The sequence below is a fragment of the Podarcis vaucheri genome (assembly GCF_965113315.1).
Source record: "Podarcis vaucheri genome assembly, chromosome: 8".
Lineage (NCBI taxonomy): Eukaryota > Metazoa > Chordata > Lepidosauria > Squamata > Lacertidae > Podarcis > Podarcis vaucheri.
The window spans coordinates 72,245,475-72,263,451 of NC_138766.1; the positions used below are offsets into that span (position 1 = coordinate 72,245,475).

General features: G+C 39.1%; 1 protein-coding gene across 18 annotated transcripts in view; it reads left to right on the forward strand.

Moving 5' to 3' along the window:
* RIMS2 (regulating synaptic membrane exocytosis 2) overlaps positions 1-17,977 on the forward strand; it is a 372,071-nt gene that overhangs the window by 96,457 nt on the left and 257,637 nt on the right. For all 18 annotated transcript variants that reach the window (XM_082235402.1, XM_082235412.1, XM_082235413.1 and 15 more), the window contains one exon: positions 953-1,221. In XM_082235402.1, the coding sequence (XP_082091528.1) occupies positions 953-1,221 (269 nt within the window). The remainder of the gene's footprint in view (positions 1-952; positions 1,222-17,977) is intronic.

Consider the following 17,977-nt stretch of genomic DNA (forward strand, 5'->3'; position numbering starts at 1 on the left):
TGATGATTAGGTTATTAAGAGTGACCATAAATACTTCCTGCGTTTCATTTCCTTCTGACTTTGCTGGTTAGAATTCCCCCTCCCAACTGTGTGTGTCTTGAATAATAGAATTATAGAGTTGGAAGGGACCCTCAGGGTCGTCAAGTCTAACCCCCTGCTATGCTGGAATCTCAGCTAGCTCATACATGACTAGCTCATACATGACAGAAGGCCACCCATCCTCTGCTTAAAAATATCCAAGGAAGGAGAGTCCACCATCTCTCAGTGAAGTTTCTTTTTGTGTGTGTGTGTGTGTGAGAGAGAGAGAGAGAGAGAGGGAGAGAGAGAGAGCGAGAGCGCGTGCGTACACATTCACTTCACACTCTATACTTCCCAGCCCTTCCACCCCTGCTGGTTAACTCTTCCTCAGCTGGCTAAAGCTTCTCTCCCCTGTGATTCCCATGATGATTGGCTCCATGCTGCTATTAAGTTTTCCCCAAAGCTTAATAGTGGCCTACATTTCCCCTTGTGCTGTTCAGCTAATTGGGAAACAGCTGAGAGTGATGAAAAGGGCACTGGAGCCCCGCCTACCCCAGGCCTGCTGCTTGTCTGATCAGTGGGATACTATGTTGTGAGCCATTAAGGTTAGGCAGAGTGCCAGTTCTGAGAAAGAAATAGAAAATAGCATGTTTCTACTTAGTGAGCATGCATGGGATTGCACTGTTGTAAAAACACTTATTTTTTGATGGACTAAGAAGCACCTGTGTGTGATCTAAAATATGATTAAACACACTGCAAAACTTCTGGGTTACATTATTTTCCTATATTGTAATGACTATTATGAGGAAGTGGTGTTTAAGAGGCTGTTTCTGGATAACTAGGCCTATATTTGGCACATATTTGGTGTGAAATAGCCTTTGTTTTCCACCTTCTGGGAAACTAATACACATTTCCTCTCTTACTTTATATATAGGTAATGTGGGTATGTAACTCGTGCCGAAAACAACAAGAAATCCTCACAAAATCCGGAGCCTGGTTTTATAATAGTGGAACAAATACACCACAGAAGCCTGATCAAGAAGTTTTTAGAGGGCTGCGTAACGAAGAAGCACCTCAGGAGAAAAAAGCAAAGCTGCATGAGCAATCCATATCAGGGTTGGAACGAGGTAGATCTCAAGGGCTCACAAGGCAAGACTCCATAAACGGCTCAGGAGGGAAGGGAGCAGGTGACACGGCAGACAGGTAAGGAATTGGCTCATTATACAGTACAGTATTTCAAAAAAGGAGTCGTCACATGTTTATGAGTCATATTATCTTTGCATTTCTTTTTCATGTTTAATAAGTTGTGTCATCTAAGCAGAATATAAAGAAGCATTTATTTTCAGAAGTATGCAAGGTCTGCATTATTATTTCCTTACCATTTATATTGGGATGATTCTGTAAGTGAGCATACACTTTTCTGTAAATTAGGAAGGGCTCCATTTTGCCTTTGTGGAATGAAAAAAGCCCAAAGTTAGGCCATTAATTCTGCAGCATAAATTAGATAAAAGATGCATAAAAATTGGAATTTTCACTAGTTCAAAATGTCAGAGATTTATCTCTCTTTCTACATCTGTGTATGTGCTGAGAGAATGGATTTTATACATCTGAGGCCTAAATCAGAAATACATTAACTGCTCAAAGGGGACTGCTAATTTGCATATTTTAGCTGGGTACAATTTAAATTATTTTTTCTCAAACTGTAGTTTATGAATATTCTGCACTTATTTTTTAGTGGTCTTCTTCTTACATTAATATATTTCACACTGGTGGAAAATACCTCTAAGCCCTATTAAAATATTGGTATATGTGTCTAGGAATCATACAAGTTGAAAAGCCTAGTGAATTTTCTCATTGTTTCTTGAACTTTACTACTGTTTCCAGCTCATTTACAAATTTACCTATGCTGATATGATGACTTGCAGCAGAATCCTATGCATGTTTACTCAGAAATGAGTCCCATTGTGGTCAGTGCTATTCATTCGCTATTAAGTTGATGGCACAATAGTGTTGAAATTCTGTATCCACTTCCTTGAGAGTATGCCCCATTGAACACAGTGGGACTTTTGACTAGACATGTAAAGAATTTAACCTTAAGAATGGTCATTTGAATTCTCTGGACTTCAAATAGGCATCTGTAGGCTATATGAACTATCTCATGCTCTACATCTAGTTTATAAATAATGCTGTACTTTTAGCTTTGATTAAATTAGATACTTTATCTTTAAAATAACAAACTCTTTCTAGCCTTTCAAATCTGGATTGGCTATTAACGCAATTCTAACTATGTTTACTTTGACTTAAGTCCTATTGAATTCACTGGAATAAATGGGGTTTGGATTGTGGACTTAGATAATTTTTTTGTTCCTTTTTAACTGTGATGGTCATGAAATAGAATTCTTGAAAAATGTAAGCAAATCAAGCTTTCTTACTAGAACCTACCAGATTGAATTGCTTCTTTGCTCATTGTCCTCTGCTCAATTTTAAATTGGCAGGTCAAATACTGATTGGCTACAAGTGCTCCTTAATTATATTTGTTGTCTTGAGAGACACAACATGGTGTCTGGCAGCTGAATTCATTGTTAAAGGGTGATAGCACAATACTATTCATAGCTAATATTTTTTTTAAATATGTACAGAAGATGGAATCTTGTGGACTCTTCATTTTTACAAGAGAGACTGCAGAGCTGTCAAGGGTATAATTCTAAGTGCTTTGGCTCAACTATTGTAGGGAGCCTGAGACCACAGAACTGTTGTGGGGAGAAACCAACAATGTTTGCTTAAGACCTTCCTAATACTCTTGGGTACAAATCTCAATATGCCTTTGTACAGACACAGTTGTTAACAATCACAGCTTGGTTCTACTTTGTTACAGAAGTCAGCAAGTGATCTCTCTGAGATTGACATGGGAAAATGGATTGAGATTATTTTAGACTGGAAGGTCAACATCAGTAAAACTTTAATTTATAAACCAGTACATTTAGATAATGGATTAACCAATTGTACAGGCAATGTGTATTCAAGTAATTATTATCTAATTATCCAGATTATTGAAGTCTGATTTTAAGCCACTTTTCTTAACTCCCTAGTGCTTTTAGTTGTCCCTTGTGTTTATTTATTTAAATATTGCATTCATATGCCACCTATTCTCCAAGGGGGTGTGGGTGGCTCAATCCCTCCTCATTCAACCCCCACAACAACCCTGTGAGGTGGGTTAGCTTGAGAGGCAGTCACTAGCCCAAGGTCACCCAAGGAGCTACATGGCATTTAGTGTCGCTAGTCTGCGAAACAATCTTCCAGCAGAGATTTGACAGGTGTCCTTGCTTCTGATTTTGGGGTGTCTCTGAAGACTTTTTTTTATGATGACAAGCCTATGCAGTTTAACATTTTGAATGATTGCTCCATACTGCTTTTAATGATTCTCTTATTATATTGCTACAGTGCTTTGATACTTTTTATGAGAGGGTGGTATATAAATATTATTATAAATATGAGAATGGAAAGCTATATCCTGATAACTTGAAACTGACCATGGCTTACAAATTGGCAGAAGAACAACCTGATCGGTGTGATGCAGGCAGGGGTAGCTAACCCTTGGCTCTGCAGATGTTATACTCTTCACATCTATATTCTCTAACAATTGGCTATACTGGCTGTGGGTGATGGAAGCTGTAGTCCAACACGATCTAGAGGATATCACATTGGATACTTATAGGGTAAAATCTGAATTACAATGATGGGGAAAAGTTCAGGATCCTTTGTAATGTAAAATTTGTTGTTATTTAGTCGTGTCCGACTCTTTGTGACCCCATGGACCAGAGCACACCAGGTACTCCTGTCTTCCACTGTCTCCCGCAGTTTGGTCAGACTCATGCTGGTAGCTTCGATAACACTATCCAACCATCTCGTCCTCTGTTGTCCCCTTCTCCTTGTGCCCTCAATCTTTCCCAACATCAGGGTCTTTTCCAGGGAGTCTTCTCTTCTCATGAGATGGCCAAATTATTGGAGCCTCAGCTTCAGGATCTGTCCTTCCAGTGAGCACTCAGGGCTGATTTCCTTCACAATGGATAGGTTTGATCTTCTTGCAGTCCATGGGACTCTCAAAAGTCTCCAACACCATAATTCAAAAGCATCAATTCTTTGGCGATCAGCCTTCTTTATGGTCCAGCTCCCATTTCCATACATCACTACTGGGAAAACCATAGCTTTAACTATACGAACCTTTGTCGGCAAGGTGATGTGTCTCCTTTTTAAGACGCTGTCTAGGTACCAATATTTCCCTATACAGTGGTACCTTGGTTCTCATACTTAATCTGTTGCAGAAGTCTGTTCCAAAACCAAGGCACACTTTCCCATATAAAGTAATGCAAAATGGATCAATCCATTCTACACTTTTAAAAACAACTACGAAAACAGCAATTTAACAATTTACCTCTACTGTAGTTCTGTTAATGGTTCTCTTGGCTTTCCAGCTTTTATCCATTTCAACAGTCACACAATCAATCAGCGTGGCACTCAGAATGGAAGTGTGGCACTCAAATCAGAAGCGTAACACTCAAAACGGTGCATGTTCAGCTTCCAAAAAAGTTCGCAAACCGGAACACTTACTTCCAGGTTTGCAGCATTCAGGTTCCAAGTTGTTCGAGAACTAAGCTGTTCAAAAACCAAGGTACCACTGGAATATTATCCCTGATATTTTTCTTTTTGAATGTTTATAGAGATGGTTTCACATACATGGACTTTTCATTATATGAAGCCAAGGCTTGGTTTGGATATAACAATAAGCCATAGTTCATTTATTATTATCAATTAAAATATTTATGTGCCACCTTTAAAAGTAAAAGTTTCCATGAAATAATAGTATACAATACAGTACCATCACAAATATTGATAAGTCAACAAGAATGAAGCAACCAAGCCTTCAGCCCAGAACCTAAAAACATAATAACAAAACAACCATCTAAAGAAATAAATTGTTTTAAAACATGGTTGACTGAATAAATTACGATCCCACTCACAGACATTCAAACAATATTTGTTAACTTTCTCGCCTTGTGGCTATCTAGCTGCTACATTTAAGGTTTTTGTGGTGCCTGAGGATTGGCACAGCACCACTGTTTCCTTACTATTATCACTATTAGTGGGCTACAGAAAAGCAGCAAGGAACAAATGCCTTCCTCTGTGGAAATTGTTGGGGATTCTTGGCACACACTGGAGCAAATAATAATATTAATGATTTTATTATTTATACCCCGCCCATCTGGCTGGGTTTCCCCAGCCACTCTGTGCAGCTTACAGCATATATAAAACATAATAAAATATCAAACATTAAAAACGTCCTGATACAGGGCTGCCTTCAGATGTCTCTAAACGTTATGTAGTTCTTTATCTCCTTAACATCTGAACCCCCCCCCCCCGCTGTATCCTGTTTCAAGGTACTTTCATTGAAACTGGCCATCTTCGTTAATCCTTTCCTTCCAACCCTTCCCATGACTGGGGCCACTCTTTCAGTAAAGGCACGTTTTTTATTTTCAGAACTAACATTTACAGAACACATGTTAACAATAACTTGGGTTCATATGGTATAAAGGGGTGGTGGGGTGGTACATTGTTACAGAAACAGGTTTTAAGAGGAAGTGTGTCAATGAATGGGTGGATATGAGAGGCTTGAAGGAGCAGAATGACACAACAAACTAAGATAAAACCAAAATATTGAGTATGGATGTTGTGAGTAGCTGAGATTCACAAACTAACTTTGATCTGTTATATGTGGGTCCCAAACAACCTATAATTAATGAGTCTGATCAAGTTTGGACATACAAACAAACCAGAGTTAAGCTAGGCAATTATAGTTTAGTTTTATGTCTGAACTAGGCAGAACTTGCACTCCTCACCTTCCAAGAGCCTTCTCCTTAACGGATGACGGTGGGGGATTGACTTGTGGATCCCACTATGGGACAGTTTGATTGCAGACTGCTCTTCCTGCCTGGGGGAAGGTGTTAATGAATGGAGTTTTTGGCATGTCCTGCAAAGAACCACACCCAAGCAAGAGTGTCACTTGGTTTCTTTGTCACTACCGTCTGCAGTTTCTTCCTGCTCCATTATTTTTAAGGCATTACAGTACAATATATCCATCATAGCAGGATCATTGATATTAAAAACTGTGTTGTACCACACTGTGCAAAGATTCACCCATATATTACCACACAACATGCAGTAATTTGAAAAAGAACGTGTGAAATCACTCTTTGAAAAATAACGTGTGATACTGGACAACATCAAAACTTGCTTTGTCATCTGGTAAGTGATGCTTCACACTTGCAGGTTATACACGTCACATATGCATATATGAATTTATCCTAAGTCTAGTTGTTTTAAATTAATGAGAAATAAAAATATCTGTTTCTGAGTACTGTCAGAACAACTTTTGTTGCTTTGAAAATTACGTTGGGAGAAATATATCTTACCCTAAATATCACTCTGGCAGTGCAATATACAAAGATGTATCATAATTGCATCATTTGCAGATTGACTACTGCCTAAACAGTTTGACTTACGAATCGAGGTCACAACTTCCCAATCATTAGAATATGAAATAACATGAATAGATATTATTGCACCCAGAATATGCTGCAAAGGAACCTTTCCTGGGCAAAGTTTTGGCAATTGACCCTTTTCATTCTCTATGGTGCTACAGCTGTCCTTCCTGAATTCAGTTACATGCTACAGTAGCCAAGCAGCAGGTACTGATTCCATACTCAGCATGTACAAAACAAACACTGCTTTGTTCTAGACACCAGAAAGACTTGAAAGTTGCAGAGTACTTCTGAATCTTAATTGTTTTAAGGGGAAATGCTGTTGTCAGATTCCACCTATGTGCTAATGTGATGATTATAGCTGGAAGCGAGTATGATTTGCAAGTAATTTTATCAATTCATCCTACATAGATAATAAATTGGCTTGGATTCGAAAGCTGCAATTGTATATACGCCTGGGAGTAAGCCTTGTAAATTCAGTGGGATTTAATTCTGAGTGGGCATGCATAGCATTGCACTAGAAGTTGCTCCTTCATTCACATGGGGGGGCACAGAGAGAGTTAACCAACTCTCCCTTTCATCTGAATCCCCTCACATTATATCCTATGCCTTTACAATGGACTCCCTAGCTTTTCAGTAAGCCTAGGAGACTGCAGAGGGAAGGGGTGGGTGAGAAAGTTCTGTTCCATGATCCCAAGATCATCACCTGAGGCCCTTTTTCATGTGCCTCCTCCATAAGAGGTCCAGTGGATGGCAACACAAGAGCCAGCCTAGAGAAACTACTGTGGCTACGAAGGGAGCTTACAGAGGAGATGAGATTTAAGCAGGGAATGTATAAGAAATGGAAGAAATGAGAAATTACAAAGGGAAGAGTATACACAAATAGCCAACATTTGCACAGAGAAGGTCAGGCAGGTCAAAGCTCAGAATGAACTCAGGCTTGCAAGAGAGGATAATAATAATAATAATAATAATAATAATAATAATAATAATAAATATAATAATAAATAAAAGGTTTCTTTGGATATGTTTGAAGCAAGAGGAAGAACAAGCAAGTAGTAGGTCCCTTGTGTCGAGAAAATGGAGAAATGCTATTAGGCGACAAGACAGAAGGCAGAACTGCTCAACGCCTACTTTGCCTCTGTCATGAGCCAAAAGGAAAGTAGTGCCCAACATGGTGATAACAGAATAAACAATGCAAGGAGGGAGCTGCAGCCCATTATAGGAACAGAGGTGGTCATGGAACATCGAACAATTTATAATGGATTCAGATCTCCAGGGCCTGATGACCTGCACCCAAGGATACTAAAGGAGATTGTGGATGTAATCTCAGAGCCTTGTGGAACAGATGTCAACCTGGAAAAAAGTGACAAGTGGGGTGCCACAGGCTTCTGTCCTAGACCTGTTGTTCAACATCTTTATAAATGATTTGGATGAAGATATTAAGGGGAAGCTCATCAGATTCTCAGATGACACCAAACTGGGAGGGGCAGCCAGTTGCTACTGAGAACAGAATTGTGATTGAAGATGACCTTAACAGATTGGAGAACTGAGCCAAACTAGCAAAATGAATTTCAATAGGGACAAATAACAAGCTGCACCAATGTAACATAGGGGACACCTGGACTGCTAGTAGTACTCGCAGGAAGACCACAAGGTTACAATGAGTCACAACAGTGTGATGCAGCAGCAAAAAAAGCCTATGCTATTTTTGGCTGCATTAACAGAAGTATAATGTCCTGGTCAAGGGAAGTAATAGTATCCTTCTATTTTGCCTTCCCCTTCATGGAAGGGGAAATGGAGGCAGTGAGAGATTTTACTTTCTTGGGCTTCATGATCAGTGCAGATGGTGACATCAGTCACAAAATTAGTGTTCTCAAAGCTACCAGCATGAGTCTGACCAAACTGTGGGAGACAGTGGAAGACAGGAGTGCCTGGCATGCTGTGGTCCTTGGGGTCATGAAGAGTTGGACATGACTAAACAACAACATTTTGCCTTGGGCAGACCCTACCTGGGGTACTGTGTCCAGTTCTGGGCACCACATTTAAAGAAGGATATTGACAAGCTGGAACATGTGCAGAAGAGGGTGTCAAAGGTAATCAAGGGTGTGGAAACCAAGCCTTATGAGGAATGGTTGAGGGAATTGGATATGTTTAGCCTGGTAAAGAAGAAGCTGAGACGAGATAATGAAAGCCATCTTCAAATATCTAAAGGGCTGTCACACATGGAGTAAAAATAAAAAAATTCCTTCCAGTAGCACCTTAAAGACCAACTAAGTTAGTTCTTGGTATGAACTTTCGTGTGCATGCACACTTCTTCAGATAGCAAGTGTGCATGCACACGAAAGCTCATACCAAGAACTAACTTAGTTGGTCTTTAAGGTGCTACTGGAAGGAATTTTTTTATTTTGACTATGGCAGACCAACACGGCTACCTATCTGTAACTGGACACATGGAGTAAGTTTGTTTTGTCCTCCTCTGGAGGCTAGATTCAAAGTACAACAAATGGGATTATGACTAAACACCAGGAAGAACTTTCTGACAGTAGCTGTTCAACAGTGGAACAGACTCCCACTAGATGCTGGACTCACCTTCCTTGGAAGTTTTTAAGCAGAGATTGGATATCATGAATGTTTTAGCTGTGATTACTGCATTGCAGAGGGTGGGATTAGATGACTCTTGAGATCCCTTCCAACTCTACAATTCTATTTCTCTTCTTGTCATTATGAGGGACTTTAATTTGGTATAGTATACAATGTAAACTTGGAACTTAGTACTGCCTGTGATCAGTAGATTGAAAGTTAGATTGTTGTATTCATTTGTTCTAAACTTCTAGATTCTATAAGATTTAAAGAAGCACTAATTCACACAGGGAATGCAGATTATAGAAAAATAAGAAAGAGATGCTCAGAATCTGGAAGGCAAAAGAATCAAAAGAAAAGCAGGAATGAGCAAAAGGTTTGAGGAGCCCCAAAATAAACTTAAATGAAATGGATGTAAATAATGGTTTTGGCTTCAATCATTCCTTGTATCATTTTGTGCACCTATCTGTGGATGATGAACTGTTAACCGATAATTTATTGTGTTAAAAATAACCTCTTGAGTGATATAGAACTAAATATAGATATTTCTTTTCCTAAATGAGGATTTTGGACTCTTGGTTCCTGATAGTCACAACATGCTTTGTCAGTCTGTTCTTGTCTCAGAGCCAAATAGCTTACCTATCATTCTGGCTCATTTTAAATATACACATCACATGCAGACTCACTATCTCTATAGTTGAACAAATAACGAAAAAGCAGCTAATGTAAATAATAAATGGAGACAGAACACAAATAATATTTTATTACTACTTGCATGGAGCATTATGGAGCACCTTCAAATAACAGAGAGAGAGAGAGAGCAGGGCTTTAGTTTCTCTTATATACAAGATTAAGAGATGGTGGTCTCTTTTGGATGTAATGCTAAAACATGGTTTAGTGTTACGAAAGTGAGCTGCAGCTAGTCTTTATCTTGCATACTCCCTCCCTCCCTTCCTTCCTTCCTTCCATGTGTCCACAAGGTGGAGTCTAGCAAATTTTGCTTTGATTTCAGATTAACCACAACCTGTCCTGACATCTGAATGTAGACAAACTGTGATCAGTTTTAACTATGACAAGTTGAAAGAAACCAGTGTCGTGGTTTATAAAGCTAGGTTATTTCATTTAGTTGTAGTTAAGATCATTCATAGTTAAAAATGGCTAAATCATGGCTAATCTAAAACAAGAATGAAAGCTTATGTGTTTCTTACAGCTGTGCTAGCAAAGGAGAAGGTGTGTATGTGTGTGTTTGTGCACATGAGCCAGAGGCTCACTGCAACTCATTCTTACAATGATAAACCAGGGTTTACCTATGAATGCATCTAGTGACTCATCCAATGCCCTCTGGAAAGCTACATAACTTACTAGGAATACAAAGAATGCAAGATAGATAGCTAGATATAACATATATGCTGGTCCCACTCTATGAATGCTTGCTGTGAGACTTATCTGAACACAGGGAATCCAAACATTGCTATATGCACTGCAGATTCCGTGTTTGGGAACGCATTATAAATTTTCCCATAGGATTCAATGGAAATTGTTGACTTGTTATGAGAACAGAAATCATTGACTCATTATGTGAATTTTCGCCTAACAAGTGATCCAAGGAACACATTGTATTCATAAAGTGGGAACTGCATACATGCCAGATTACCATGCATGGCCATGTGAGAACTGCTAATCTTTCCAGGGTCAAACAACAATTTGTTGAAAAACAAATCAAGCTTGGGAGGAAACACAAAAAAATGGCAAGCTTTACATTTATGATGGAAGTGAGTCAGGAAATATAAAGGTGAAAGGAAGACTCATAATTTATCATGAATTAAATTAAGCTTGAGAGAGGGGGGGAAATCTGGTGAGAATAGATTGCCTTAATTGGAATTTGACAGATGGTGAATGAGATATCAGTTTGGTATCCTAAACCTGGAGGATGCCTCAGTCATATGTTTTTCACATCAATTTTTAAAGTAGAACTTGGAGTGGAACTTCCATTTTTCACTTAGTCTCCAAAAGGTTTAATTAACTTGAAGTGTTCAGAATTAAAATATTTTCTTTGCCTTCCTGTTGTATTGCTACTATTTAATATATATTAAATACTAGCAGTGAGTCGTGTGCTTTACAGAAAAGAGAAGTTGTAGTCTTATATTAGACAAGATGAGAACACTTGAGTAGTGCAGATGGGTGAGGGGAGAGGGAGTTCAGAATGGAGGCAGAAATAAGTTTATTTTCTAAAGAGATATCATGCCACATAGCTCCATAGAGCCCTCAGGGCAGAATGGAATATTAAAAAGCCTAGCAAACAACTACCGGTAGTTCTTTCCTAAACAGTTACAAACAGGAGACCAGTTAATATGTGTTTCAGAAGCAAAATTTCCCTAAAATTGTTTTGATGAAACTGTGCAGTCAAGTTGATAAATACTGTATTTTAAGTGCTTGCAAGATTAAATAGAGGATAATATGTGTTTCTAGCTATTCAGTCTTGGCAAAGAAAAAAGGATAGCATTTCCAGTATTGCAAAGGCTGCTCATGACAAGCCATTATTGCCTACCATTTATAACTTCAGCAAGACCTTGCTAATCCTGAAGCAGGCAAACATCCATCCTAACAGATGGACATGACTCTGGGGTGCCCATTGGCACTCTATGCATAGGAAATGTGTGGTTGTGATAATCATGTACAAATGATGAAATAGCTATTTATTCTCAGATAAAAGAGGAAAATGACACATGTTATTATAAGCCAAATTTTGAGAGATGCCGATTCCTCCTCACCTTTCTGAATAAAATCTCAAAGTACCTTAAAAAAAAGAAGAGTTAGCAAGATAGAAAGAGTTATTTTGTGGGCCACATCATATGCACAATGCACAGTAACAGAAATATATGTCTCATGTGTCCCACACCAGTGGTTCCCAATCCTGCCCCACAGACCACTTGAAAATTGCTGAGGGTCTTGGCAGAGCACTTGGTGATTTTTCTGCCTGTTGTAGCAATTGTTGTGCTAGATCCTTAGTCCACAACATGTCTGTAAAAATACAGCTATCTGAATGAAGTTCATCTGCAGACCACTGTTTGGGAACCTCTGCCCTACGTAAACTCCGTCTTGTCTGATGAATTCATATGTGCAGATCAGATCACATATCTGTAGGAAACTACAGTTTTTATGTAGTGTGCTTATCTAGCAAAATAGATTTGTATGCATTTGCCATACATGTTGGAGGGTGCACATAGCTTTCCATGTGAAAATTATTTTTATTCAAAAATTTCATAATGTTTGAAGCAGCACAGTATAGCTCAAACTTTAAATTGTTAACCAGTGGGAAGTGCTTTTAGATGACCTGAAATACATTTCTCCAGCTACAGCTAGAATCAGTAATCGGGAAAATGTGTTTCTTATACCCAAGGCTATGAAGAGCTATCTTATACTGAGCTAGACCAATGATCCATGCAACTCAGTATTGTCAACCCAGATTGGCAATATCTTTCAGATCCAGCTCTGGAGTCCCTTAATTAGATATGTTGAATAAAGCCTTATGCATAGAAGTATGTTCTATTTCATTTAGCTATATATGTAATATGTTTGAATATCTTTCAGTGTGAAAACTTGGCATAGAACTAGAAGATAAACAATTTCAGCTGAAAATTGTCTGTTTCTCATTTTTGAAACAATAATGATTTACAGTTGAATCTGTTCTATGTATCATCTTCCTCCCTTGCCATATATAACGTTTATAAAATAACACACAGTTTCTCTCTTTGAATAAAGAAAAAAACATAATATAATTTACTAGTTGGAAATGTCTCCTTCTTTGGGAAAAGCTACTAATCTGGGGAAGGACGCTTACAAAGATGGAGAAGGATGGAGTTCCATGACAAACATTCCTGTTTGTGCCGTGTAAGTACTTTCCCACTGCTAGCTGAACAAGGAATCTACTCCTTCAGATGGTATAGACAAAACTGTCAGAATGTTTTTGCAAAGCTTCCAAACAATCAACAGGTAGTCATTAATTAGAGATTAGTTCTGTACACTTATAGACATCTGCTGACAACGTATCATTGGAGGTGAAATTTGTTTATAGGAAAAACATTTTTTCCCCCAAAAATAAAAGCAATGTCAGAACTTAATCAAGTTCATGTTTGCATTTGCAATCTAGGAAGAGTGCTCACATTGTTAAATAAACTGAATACAGTGGTGCCCCGCAAGACGAATGCCTCGCAAGACGGAAAACCCGCTAGATGAAAGGGTTTTCCGTTTTTTGAGCTGCTTCGCAAGACGATTTTCCCTATGGGCTTGCTTTGCAAGACGAAAACGTCTTGCAAGTGTTCCGATTTTTTTTCGCTTCCCCCCTTTTTCTAAGCCGCTAAGCTGCTAATAGCCTTTTAGCCACTAATCCGCTAATCCTTTAATAGCCGCTAAGCCTTTAATAGCCGCTAAACCGCTAATAGCGCTAATCCGCTAATAGGGTTGCTTCGCAAGACGAAAAAACCACTAGACGAAGAGACTCACGGAATGGATTAATTTCGTCTTGCGAGGCACCACTGTACTGTAGACAAATGATTCTGAAATCTTAATTTCAAAATGTTACCCTAGTTGTCAGTGATGGTTGCTTGGTGTACATTAAAATTATAAGTGACATTTGAGGCAAAATAGTGCCAAAAACAGCCCCCCATACTTCATACCTTATTTGAATTTGAATATAATGTAATGAGTAGAAGTAGAAGTAGAAGCATTTTGGTTTCTTTATGGATACAAATGATTACAGAAATAACATCATGCAAGAATGAATCAAAATAATGAGCTATGTGGTTTTTTTGTTTTTTTTTTAGTATTTACAGTTTAGGGACCCCTAATGATTTTATAAGCAAACTGGTACCAGTAAACCCTCTGCTGTGAGTTGATGTATTCATTTTTGTCTGTCAAGTAGCTTGTACAGATGCTGTTGTCCATGGTAATAAATAGAAAATCAATGAGAAAAAGAGCAACTTGCAGCGCTAATATAACTATCTAGGTGATTTTATAAGTAACTTTATAAATCAATATTATGCTGAGTTCTCTCTGTTGATCACCAAAGAATTCCTATTGACTCTAGTAAATTCCAGGGCAAAGAGTTCAAATTAAACACCTTAACTAACCCTTAACTTACCACCAAACAAATTGAATGGCTTTTTTCAAACTTTTGTTGTTGTTGTTTAGTCGTTTAGTCATGTCCGACTCTTCGTGACCGTATGGACCAGAGCACACCAGGCACTTCTGTCTTCCGCTGCCTCCTGCAGTTTGGTCAAACTCATGTTGGTAGCTTCAAGAACACTGTCCAACCATCTCATCCTCTGCCTTCTCCTTGTGCCCTCCATCTTTCCCAACATCAGGGTCTTTTCCAGGGAGTCTTCTCTTCTCATGAGGTGGCCAAAGTATTGGAGCCTCAGGTTCACGATCTGTCCTTCCAGTGAGCACTCAGGGCTGATTTCCTTCAGAATGGATAGGTTTGATCTTCTTGCAGTCCATGGGACTCTCAAGAGTCTCCTCCAACACCATAATTCAAAAGCATCAATTCTTCAGCAATTAGCCTTCTTTATGGTCCAGCTCCCACTTCCATACATCACTACTGGGAAAACCATAGCTTTAACTATACGGACCTTTGTTGGCAAGGTGATGTCTCTGCTTTTTAAGATGCTGTCTAGGTTTGTCATTGCTTTTCTCCCAAGAAGCAGGCATCTTTTAATTTCGTGACTGCTGTCCCCATCTTTGGCTTCAGAGAATATAATCAATCTGATTTTGATGCTGCCCATCTGGTGATGTCCATGTGTAGAGTCGTCTCTTGTATTGTTGGAAAAGAGTGTTTGTGATGACCAGCTTGTTCTCTTGACAGAACTCTATTAGCCTTTGCCCTGCTTCGTTTTGAACTCCAAGGCCAGACTTGCCAGTTGTTCCTTTTATCTCTTGACTCCCTACTTTAGCATTCCAATCCCCTATAATGAGAAGAACATCCTTCTTTGATGTCATTTCTAGAAGGCATTGTAAGTCTTCATAGAATTGGTCAATTTCAGTTTCTTCAGCACCGGTAGTTGGTGCCTAAACTTGGATTACTGTGATGTTAAAAGGTCTGCCTTGGATTTGTATTGAGATCATGCTATCATTTTTGAGATTGCATCCCAGTACTGCTTTCACAACTCTTTTGTTGACTATGAGGGCGACTCCATTTCTTTTACGGGATTCTTTCCCACAGTAGTAGCTATGATGGTCATCTGAACTGAATTCGCCCATTCCCGTCCATTTTAGTTCACTGATGCCCAGGATGTCCATATTTATTCTTGCCATCTCATTTTTGACCACATCCAACTTACCAAGATTCATGGTTCTTACATTCCAGGTTCCTATGCAATATTTTTCTTTACAGCATTGGACTTTGCTTTCGCTTCCAGGCATATCCGCAACTGAGCGACCTCTCGGCTTTGGCCCATCCGCTTCATCAGCTCTGAATCTACTTGTACTTGTCCTCCGCTCTTCCTCAGTAGCATGTTGGACGCCTTCTGACCTGAGGGGCTCATCTTCCAGCATCATAACTTTTATATGCCTGTTGTCTTTGTCCATTGAGTTTTCTTGGCAGGGATGCTGGAGTGGCTTGCTGGTTCCTGCTCCAGGTGGATCACGTTTAGTCAAAACTCTCCACTATGACCTGTCCATCTTGGGTGGCCCTGCATGGCATAGCTCATAGCTTCTCTGAGTTATTCAAGCCCCTTCGCCATGACAAGGCAGTGATCCATGAAGGAGTTTTTTTCAAACTGTTTGCCAAAATGTATTACATCATGTTTGAAATGGAGTTTGAAACAGAATTCACATATTTTACTTTCCTCAAAATATAATATAGTGGAACTTCTGCTGCCAAACGTAATCTGTTCTGGAAGACTGTTCGGCTTCCGAAATGTTCAACAACTGAGGCACAAAGGGCTGTTGGCAATTTCCATTGAGAACATTGAAAAACACGCTGTGGAAGCCATTCAACTTCCAAGGCTCATGCAAAAACGGTAGCAATTACATCCAGGTTTTGGGTGTTTGATTCCGAAATGTTCAGCTTCTGAGATGCTCGAAAACCAAGGTTCCACTGTACTCTTCTTTCTAAGTGAGGTTAACTCTGAGAGTAGATAAATAGGTACCGCTGCGGTGGAAAGGTAAACAGTGTTTCCGTGTGCTCTGGCTTCCATCACGGTGTTCCGTTGCACCAGAAGCGGTTTAGTCATGCTGGCCACATGACCTAGAAAGCTGTTTGTGGACAAACGCCGGCTCCCTTGGCCTGAAGTGAGATGAGCGTCGCAACCCCATAGTCACCTTTGACTGAACTTAACTGTCCAGGGGTCCTTTACCTTTTACCTTACTACATTATTTTCATTCTATTTCCAGCCTAACAATTGGTTTTGTATCCAAAATAAAATAATTTTCAATAAAAAGTAAAGTGAATGACTTTGAAATATAGAACAGCAGCTTTCAAATGGCAAATAACAATCACTACACTTTTTTATGAAATGTATTTTTTTTTTAGCTCAAAGACCAAGGAGTGACCAAAGGAGTTAAAACTAAAGAGAGATTATTCTACATGTAATCATAATGTATAACTATAGAAGCTATTTCCAGTTAAAATATTTAGACAAAACAGCAATAAATCAAAACACCACCAAAATCAATACCAGCCAGGAAATTCCATATATTAAATTACAGTCTTTTGCTGAACATAAATACAATTGCTGAACAGAAATAGTAAAAAACAAAACAAAAACACTTCTGCAGAATAATCCTATGCATATTTATGTGGAAGTAAAGCCCACTGTGTGGAATGGAGCTTACTTCTAGCTAAGTGTACATAGGATTAAATAGGTTTTTGCCCTCACTATATCAATATTTAATAGAGATTTTTCTTGTGTGGTACGGGTGGGAAATGGAGAAAAAGAAAAAGAAATGCAATGCAATGTAATGAGATAACCACCTTACTTCAGAGAGTCTTCAGTGAGTAATACATTCTTTTAACATAAGTTTCCAGTTTGTGTTCTGTATCTAAGGAACACATTCTGTTTTTGCCTACTGGTTTCTGCACTGGGAAAGCTGGGTAGCTGGCCTGGTCTTCAGTGTTATCACCAGGATCCTTAGTCTGGGTCATCTTACAAGTCAGCTTGTTTCTGGCTGGCAGATCATGTAATTTAATCTCAACAGTATTAAATTAGAGACTGCCACAAGCCTTCTCCAGCCTGGTATTCAGAAGCTTAAGGGAACAAGATCGGAAGAGCCTAATAGTGTCCTTTGCACTCCATCCCCCTGCCTGAATATATACACCTATTTCAGCTAGTAGGCGATCCCTGACCAGCAGTGTCTCCCTTTTGGAATCACATTTTCAAGCTCACAAGAGCATTGATCACCTTGTTGGTAGTAAGTTATACAAAATGGATTGGGGCAGAGATAACTGCAGCAAGGCACCATTACTTTTTCGGGGAAGCTGTTGCTGCCATGTATTCAACTACTGGACCATTTGCCACTTTTTCAGAGTCTGAGGCTCTTACCCATCTCTGTGGCTCCTCTTGAAAACATCTACTCTTCTCATTGCAACATGGTACAAATAAGTAATGCATTTTCTTGAATAGCCCTTCAAATATCACTGAATTGGCCTGACCCACTTTTACTTCCAGCTCAGTCTTCATGGCAACCTGAGAGGAAATGATAGGTTTGTATATGGTTGATGGAGTGCTTCAGAGGCAGCTACTCTGTTCAGAGCTTCCAGAAATTATCTCCCCCGGGCAATCTGGCAAGCCCCCTCTCTTGCTGTCTTTAGATGTGTTGTGAAGACCTGTAAGTTTTTTATG